The 8,893-nt window shown below is 52.9% G+C and overlaps 1 protein-coding gene across 1 annotated transcript in view; it reads right to left on the reverse strand.

Annotated features, from left to right (window-relative positions):
- LOC113223712 (liprin-alpha-3-like) overlaps positions 1-3,354 on the reverse strand; it is a 13,949-nt gene extending 10,595 nt beyond the window's left edge. The window contains exons 1-6 of the mRNA XM_026453114.1: positions 3,080-3,354; positions 2,739-2,840; positions 2,187-2,351; positions 1,746-1,820; positions 1,139-1,213; positions 608-829 (exon numbers count right to left, since the gene is read on the reverse strand). Coding sequence (XP_026308899.1) covers positions 608-829; positions 1,139-1,213; positions 1,746-1,820; positions 2,187-2,351; positions 2,739-2,840; positions 3,080-3,319 — 879 coding nt within the window. The 5' untranslated portion in view covers positions 3,320-3,354. The remainder of the gene's footprint in view (positions 1-607; positions 830-1,138; positions 1,214-1,745; positions 1,821-2,186; positions 2,352-2,738; positions 2,841-3,079) is intronic.
- Between the last annotated feature and the right edge of the window lie 5,539 nt (positions 3,355-8,893).

An 8,893-nucleotide genomic window follows, 5' to 3' on the forward strand; every position in this document is an offset into this window, starting at 1 on the left:
CAAGACTCCATCTCAAAAAAAAAAAAAAAAAGACTGGGTGTGGTGGCTCACACCTGTAATCCCAACACTTTGGGAGGCCGAGGCGGGTGGATCACCTGAGGTCAGGAGTTCAAGACCAGCCTGGCCAACATAGTGAAACCCCATCTCTACTAAAAATAAAAAATAAAAACTAAATTAGCCAGGCGTGGTGGCAGGCACCTGTATTTCTAGCTACTTGGGAGCCTGAGGCAGGAGAATCGCTCGAACCCGGGAAGCAGAGGTGGCAGTAAGCCGAGATCATGCCACTGCACTCCAACCTGGACGACACAGCCAGACTCTGTCTCACAAAAGGAAAAAAAAAAAATCCATTTAGAGGCACCAGAGAAGGACCCAAAGTTAGGTAACAAAGTAATTAGGAGCAGTTATGGAGCGCCTACTCTGCGCCACAGCCTCACCCTCTGATGAGAATCATACATCTCCTTTCACAGGTGAGGAAACCGAACCTCAGAGAGGAGGAGTCACCCAGCCTGTGGACTGAATCGAGGTTCTGCCATTCATAAGCAATGAGCGAGGGAGAGCGCCACGGAAAGAAGCGGACCGAGGGCAGCCCACCTCCCTGGGGCCTCACCTCCTTGAGGTCGCGCTGCAGCTTGGAGTTGGCTTCCTCCGCCTTGCCCAGCTCGCGGTGCGCAGTGCCCAACTCCTCCTCCAGCTGGCTCATCTGACGGCACAGCACCGCCAGGCGCTCCCGCAGCTGGCACACCTCGGCACGTTGCCGCTCCAGGGCCTCCTCCAGCTCTGCTGTGCGCCGGTTGGAATCCCCGCCAGGACCCAGGCCATTGGCAAGCGTCTGGTGTGAGGGAAGGAAGGGACAAGATCTCAGAGTGTCTCCGAAGACACAGAGGAAATCCAAGGAGAAAGTCAATCAGCTGAAAGGAGATCAAAGATCAATATGGATCATGCTGGTCAGAGTCCACAGGGGTCAGTGAAGGAGGTCACAGAAGTTAGCTAGGTGACCTGAATCAGAGGTCAAAGCTCTGTGACAGTCTTAGAGGTGCATCCATCTTACGGCCAATGAGGATTATGCCAAACATTACAAACACCGTAACAAAGTCAGGGAGTTGAATGGAGCTCACAGGGAGGGACTTCCATGTCTCACCTGCCCATCCCCATCCTTGCCCGGCTCTTCCAGCCCTGACCGCCGCCTAGACAGCTGCTCTCGAAGGTTCAGAGTCTGGAAGTGTGAAAGGGGAATCAGCACAGGGGCTCCCTGAACCCCCAGCTCTACTTCTCACTGGCACTGGCCCTCTAAGAGGATAGACAGCCCCATCTGAGATGCCTCCGGTCGTGCTGGGGCCATGCCTACCCCACGGTTTACCCTTAGGCCCCGTCCCTCTTTATATCCCTCCTTAGCTGCCACCACGGAGGGCGTCTACCCTTACTCTTCCCCTTAGCCTCCTGGGCAAAGTTTCCGCTTTAGCCCCGCCTTTCCCCATCCAATCACTTCCTCCTTAGTCTCAGCCTGAGCCCCAGTCCCTGGTTCTACCCTTAATCTCACTCTCACTGGGAGGTTCTCTCCGTAGCACTGCTGTGTGCCCACTTAGGAACCCCACTGGTTTCTCTCCATAGTCCATCCCCATTGGTTGTCTGCCGTAGTCCTGCCCCAATAGATTCTTTCTGGAATCCACCCAACCGGCTCCGCCCCATGTGCAGCCCCTTAGCCCCTCCACTTGGATTCAACCTCCCCTTCTTGGCCACACCCACACCTCCTGATTGCTCAGTTCCAGCTCCTCCTCGAGCACTGCCACGCGCTCCAGCGCCATCCGCAGCCGCTCCCGGACCTGGGGATGGGGCAGGGCAATAGTCAGCTGGAGACCAGACCCAATTTAGGACAGTTGCCCCTGGCCCAGAACACCCCTGGGACGGATCCGATAGGGCAGCCTTGGGGCTCCTGTCTCCATAACGGGTATGCAGCCGCAACCAGCTATCCAGTCTGCCCCATCCACTGGTAGCCCCCATCCTGGTTTATTTTTCCGCTATCAACCAGTCAGTTCCCAGTCTATGTAACCTGTCCCAATCAATCACAGTCAACATTCTTCCAACTCAGAACATCCCCAACCAATCACGGCCAGAATCTCTCCCACTCAGAACAGCCTCAGTCAACTATGGGTTTCCATTCTCCACCCCTGCTCTTCTAATTCTCATACCTTCTCATCCAGGGCCTTGTGGTGCTCGAAGAGAGACTTTAGAGCCTTGAGTACTTCTACCTCCGAGGAGACCCCACCCGGGGACTGGGCCTGGCGCTTCACCACGGTCATGCGCAGTGACCTCTCGTGCCTGGACACCAGGCACTCCAGGTGTTCCAGGAGCAGCTACAGGCACACGGCATGGGGTCAAGGAAAAGAGGCAAGGGAAAAGGGGCAGAGTTGAGAAAAAGGGTGACAGGTACGGCGGACACATGGAGGAAAAGATGGAGCCAAATAAAGGAGCGCGGAGAGAGACAGGTCAGGAAAAGAGAGAAGGTCGGGGTCAAGGAAGGGGTGGTACAGAAGAGAGAATAGACAAATTATAGAGACAGGGAGGAAGGAGTGGGACGAGAGTGGGAGACCAGCCAGGAAGTAGGAGCAGGGAAGAGGAGAAGGCAGAAAGGCGAGATGGGGGAAAAAAATAGGTCAGGCTGCAACACAGCGAGGCCCCGCCCCACACTTCAACACCACGAGGCCCCGCCCCACTTAGGGCCTGCCCTCAACACTCCTCACCCGCGTGTTGTTCCGTTCCGCCTTCAGCTCTGCAATCTCTTCCTCCCTCTCCAGCAGTTGCTCCCGACATAAGTTCAGCTCCTTTGTCAGAGCTGCAAACTCCTGTCCAGACATTGGCAGGATCCGGACATTCAGCTCAATCCTTTCCCTATCTCCTTCATTCCCTGGGACTGTAAGTTTGAAGGTCCCGCCCTCCCTGCTAAGTCCCGCTCTCCTTTGCCACACAGGCCCCGCCCATTAACAGCAAGCCTCGCCCAGACTCCTCCCTTCCAGGCGCCAAGCCCGGCCCCTTCCGGACTGCCTTCTTCCCCGAGGCCCCGCCCCTCATGCCCCGCCCAGACCTGGGGCAGCGCGATGCTGAGCTGACGCTGCAGCGAGTCCTTCTCGTGGCCAAGCTCGCGCAACCGCAGCTGCGCTGTAGCCAGCCCGTCCTGTGCCTCGCGCAGCGTCTCCAGCAGGCGCTCGCGCTCCGTGAGCATCGTGACCATGAGGCGCTCCAGCTCCCCGCCCGCCTCGTCCGGGCCCAGCGCCGAACCCCGCCGGCCATCCTCGCTGATGGTGGGCATCACCTCGCACATCATGGCGGCGGTGCGGGCCTGCGGGGCGGGGAGGGGCAAGGAATAGACCGGCCTTGTCAAGGCACAACAGAGAAACTGAGGCACGGCCACTCGGATACCATGTAGGAGAAACAGTTGGGGCAAACCAAGCACTACACAGAAGAAACTGAGGCCCAGGCACTCTGATCATGACACAGGGAAACAGGCACCGTCACCCTCTCACTCCACCAGGGAAACCAAAGATTGGCCGCGAGGTGCTGTCAGAGGAAACTGAGGCCTATTTTTCTTTTTTATTTTCCTTTCCTTTTTTTTTTTTTTTTTGTTGTTGTTGAACTGGAGTGCAGTGATGCGATCTCGGCTCACTGCAACCTCCGCCTTCCCGGTCCCAGTTCAAGCAATTCTCCTGCCTCAGCCTCCTGAGTAGCTGGGATTACAGGAACGCGCCACCATGCCCAGCTAATTTTTGTATTTTTAGTAGAGATAGGGTTTCACCATGTTGACCAGGCTGGTCTTGAACTGCTGACCTCGTGATCTGCCTGCCTTGGCCTCCCAAAGTGCTGGGATAACAGGCGTAAGCCACCGTGCCTGACCTTTCTTTCTTTTTTTTTCTTTTTGGTAGAGACAAGGTCTCACTATGTTGCCCAGGCTGGTCTCAAACTCCTGGACTCAAGGGATCCTCCTGCCTCGGCATCCCAAAGTATGCCACCATGCCTGTGCCATTGCTTTTAGGAAAACAGTCCTGCCGGGCGCGGTGGCTCAAGCCTGTAATCCCAGCACTTTGGGAGGCTGAGACGGGCGGATCGCGAAGTCAGAAGATCGAGACCATCCTGGCTGACACGGTGAAACCCCGTTTCTACTAAAAAATACAAAAAACTAGCCGGGCGAGGTGGCAGGCTCCTGTGGTCCCAGCTGCTGGGGAGGCTGAGGCAGGAGAATGGCGTAAACCCGGGAGGCAGAGCTTGCAGTGAGCTGAGATCCGGCCACTACACTCCAACCTGGACGACAGAGGGGGACTCCCTCTCCAAAAAAAAAAAAAAAAAAAAAAAAAAGGGAAACAGTCCTGGCTACCTGGGTGAGAGGATTTGGGAAAACTGAGGTCAGACTCCATCAGACATTGGCAGTAAACCTAAGCCTAGCTCACTCAAAGGTACCAAAGCTGGGTGACCCTGGCATCGTGTAAGTGAATGTGGAGAAAATCAGTTTCTATCTAGTCTGGCTCTACTAAGTATCCCCCTCAACCCACTGCACGGGTAGGAAAACTGAGGCCCAGACCAGAACCATGCCTTAAGAATGCCAAAGGGCCAGGGACCCAGGATTAGGTCACTAGGATGTGGTTACCTGTATAATGTCACAGGGTTGGTCTCTACTAGCCAGCCCAACTCCGCCTCCTTCAATTTCCTTCAGGCCCCTCCTCCCCCCAGGCCCCAGGGTGCACAGCTCCTCCGCCAGGACCCAGGAGTTCTGGGATGCTTCCCCCGACTCCAGCCCCAGCCCTCTTGGAGCTATACCCAAGGGCGGGGGACAAGGAAGGGGCGGGGTTTCTGGAGCAGGAAGGCGGGACTTGGGTGCCTGGAACTAGGGATAGGGCGGAGATGAAGCCAGGCCCACTGAACCGCTCCCTCCACACACATCAGGTCCGACGGGTCCAGCTGGCCCGGCCGAAAGCAGGAGGGACTTTCACTCAGTTCCTTCTTTACCTTCTCCCCCTGCGAGCAGCGCATAACCGGTTCTGACCGTGGATAATTGCCAGCCCCACCCAGTATGTGGACTATGTCCAAAGCCTGGGACTGGGGCCCTGGACTCCTGTGAGGAGTCCAGGGCTCCTCCTCTCCTGTGAGGAGAGGAGGGCCTGAGGGCCGTGGGCCCTGGGAGAGGAGGCAACTGGGTTCCTGTCTCCTTGGATGTTTGAAGTGGTGCATCTGAGAATCTCCTTGGATGTTTGAAGTGGTGCATCTGAGAATCTAGGCAGGCGAATCCCACACTCAGGGGAAAGATTCACAGGAAAACGATTCTAAGAGGGCAAGCCAGCCATAGGCCAAAAACCAGCATGGTTTTCTTTTTTTTTTTTTTTTTTTTTGAGACGGAGTCTCACTCTATCGCCCAGGCTGGAGTGCACTGGCACGATCTCGGCTAACTGCAACCTCCGCCTCCCGGGTTCAAGCGATTCTCCTGCCTCAGCTTCCGGAGTAACTGGGACTACAGGCTCGTGCCGCCACGCCTGGCTAATTATTATTCTTTTTTTAGTAGAGACGGGGTTTCACCGTGTTAGCCAGGATAGGCTAAATCTCCTGACCTCATGATCCCGCCCACCTCGGCCTCCCAAAGTGCTAGGATTAAAGGCATGAGCCACCTCACCCAGCCCCAATATGATATCTAAAACCAGCAACCCACTCAGACGATGCAACACAGATGTTTTAGGGAGGCTGTTCCAGAGCCTTAAATTCACCGAGAAGGAAATAAAAAACACAGCAAGGCTGGACATAGAACCTAGAAAGTTACTACACACAGTACAGGGTGAGGAATAGACGTATGCTTCCACGCTTTCATTGGCTTGGAGTAAGAACTGCTCATAGGACTAAGCAGAGTAATCTAGAACTATGTTCTGAAGCCTATAATCTAGAACCAGCCAAGAGCAACCCAATAACTTAGTGTCCAGGTCACCCCAGAACCCCACATACGTAATGACACCCATGAATATACCTTATGCAATACATAGCAAACATAGTCAGCAGATAAAATCTAGAACTCAGAACCTGCTAGGGATGAAGGTATAACACAGAATACAGCAGGGGGCCGGGCGCGGTGGCTCGCGGCTGTAATCCCAGCACTTTGGGAGGCCGAGGTGGGAGGATCGCTCGAGCCCAGGGGTTCGAGACCAGCCTGGGAAACATGGTGAAACCCCATTTGTACAAAAAAAAAAAAAAAATACAAAAATTAACCAGTCTTATAACCCGGTCTCGAAATAAATAAATAAATGGATTTTTTAAATTTAATTACATTTTTAAAAAATAATATAGCAGCAAGAGTCACATCCTTGGTTTTGTCATGTATCTAAGAGTTTGCTTGGAACTTAGAAGTGTCTATGGGTTGGGGAGGGGGAGGGATCAAAAGGATGCATGTTGAGAATTGAGCATTTCCTGGAATAAAGACTGAGCTGGCAAAGGAGGAGGGTTGTTCTGGAAATAAGGACATTTCTAGGCTGAAGTCTCCAGAATAAGAGAGAGCCTAGAACAAGCTTAGAATGCCAAAGTGGCAGATGGAGGATAAAACCCACGATCCACCAGGGGACAAGTTCTAAACTAAGGCTGCACTGGGGAAAAAATGACAGAAAATGAATGGGCCTAGAACCTAGAACTGGGGGAAGGAAAACATTATGTAGAACACTTCATTGGGAATCTTTTACATTTAAGAATATGAGGCCGGGTGCCGTGGTTCACGCCTGTAATCCCAGCATTTTGGGAGGCTGAGCCGGGTGGATCATTTGAGGTCAGGATTTCGAGACCAGCCTGGCCAACATGGTGAAACCCCGTCTCTACTAAAAACACAAATATTAGCCAGGCGTGCACTACCACGTGGTGGTACACGCCTGTAATCCCAGCTACTCGGGGGGCTGAGGCAGGAGAACTTGCTTGAACCTGGGAGGCGGAGGTTGCAGTGAGCCGAGATTGCGCCACTGCACTCCAGCCTGGGCGACAAAGTGAGACTCAGTCTCAAAAAAAAAAAAAAAAAGTGAATTTAAGGCCAGGCACAGTGGCTCATGCTTGTAATTCCAGCACTTTGGAAGGCCAAGGTGGGAGAATAGCTTCACTGGAGATGAGCCTCAGTAACATGAGACCCAATGTCTAAACAACAATTACAGGCCAGGCACGGTGGTTCACGCCTGTAATCCTAGCACTTTGGGAGGCAGGAGAGGGATGACTTGAGGTCAGGAGTTTGAGACCAGCCTGGCCAACATAGTGAAACCCTGTCTTTACTAAAAATACGAAAATAACTAGCCAGGCATGGTGGCATGTGCCTGTAGTCCCAGCTACTTGGGAGGCTGAGGCAGGAGAATTGCTTGAACCATGAGGCAGAGGTTGCAGTGAGCTGAGATCACACCACTGCACTCCAGCCTGGGTGACAAAGCAAGACTCCATCTGAAAAATAAAATAAAAACTAAACAACAGGCTGGGCACAGTGGCTTATGCCTGTAATCCTAGCACTTTGGGAGGCTGAGGCCGGTGGATCACGAGATAAGGAGATGAAGACCATCCTGGCTAACACGGTGAAACCCTGTCTCTACTAAAAATATGAAAAATTAGCCGGGTGTGGTGGTGGGCGCCTGTAGTCCCAGCTACTCGGGAGGCTGAGGCAGGAGAATGGCGTGAACCTGGGAGGCGGAGCTTGCAGTGAGCCGAGATGGAGCCACTGCACTCCAGCCTGCGCGACAGAGCGAGACTCCGTCTCAAAAAAAAAAAAAAAAGCTAAACAACAACAAAAAAGAATGTACAATTAGATAGAACTTAGAACCTAAAACAGGGAAACAGGGAAGGGCATTCTAGAATCAATAGCGCAAATTAGGAAGCCTAGAGCACATACTTGGAACACACACATTTTAGAAGTTAGATTGTCCCTGGGAAGAGAATGGAATTTAGAACAATGTGGCTGAAACGTGGAACACACTTGAAATGAACATTTAGCAAAGAAGGAAGGGCTGGTTGCTAAAACTTTGGAACATGTCTGAGGATGCGGTGGGATCAGAATCTGGCTCAGGGGTCTTATCTAAACATTTGAAAAAACAAAGGCTGGGCACAGTGGCTCATGCCTATAATCCCAGCACTTCGGGAGGCCGAGGCAGGCGATCACCTGAGGTTGGCAGTTTGAGACCAGTCTGACCAACATGGAGAAACCCCGTCTCTACTAAAAATACAAAAAATTAGCCGGGCTTGGTGGCGGGCGCCTGTAATCCCAGCTACTCAGGAGGCTGAGACAGGAGAATCACTTGAACCCGGGAGGTAGAGGTTGTGGTGAGCCAAGACTGTACCATTGCACTCCAGCCTGGGTGACAAGAGCAAAACTCTGTCTCAAAAAAAAAAAAAAAAAGGGAAAAGACATGCCTAGAATTTGGCATCTGGCCTAGAACTCAGACCATGCCTGGAATGAAAATGGAACACAGAACAGACATCAGCCGGGAGTGTTCTTGTGTTTAGAAGGAATCTAGAACATGGAGCAAAGCAAGAGCACATGTGCAACAAGAAATATGACCGGGCTGGGCGTGGTGGCCATGCCTGTAATCCCAGCACTTTGGGGAGCCGAGGGAGAAGGATCGCTTGAGCCTAGGAGTTTCAGACCAGTCTGGGCAACATGGTGAAGCCCCCATCTCTACCAAAAAAAAAAAAAAATATATGAGACGGAGTTTCACTCTTGTTGCTCAGGCTGGAGTGCAATGACTCGATCTCAGCTCAATGCAACCTCCACCTCCCAGGTTTAAGCAACTCTCCTGCCTCAGCCTCCTGAGTAGCTAGGATTACAGGCATGTGCCACCACGCCTGGCTAATTTTGTATTTTTGGTAGAGACAGGGTTTCTCTACGTTGTCCAGGCTGGTCTCAAAATCCTGA

The sequence above is a fragment of the Piliocolobus tephrosceles genome, unplaced genomic scaffold (genome assembly GCF_002776525.5).
Source record: "Piliocolobus tephrosceles isolate RC106 unplaced genomic scaffold, ASM277652v3 unscaffolded_42326, whole genome shotgun sequence".
Classification (NCBI taxonomy): domain Eukaryota; kingdom Metazoa; phylum Chordata; class Mammalia; order Primates; family Cercopithecidae; genus Piliocolobus; species Piliocolobus tephrosceles.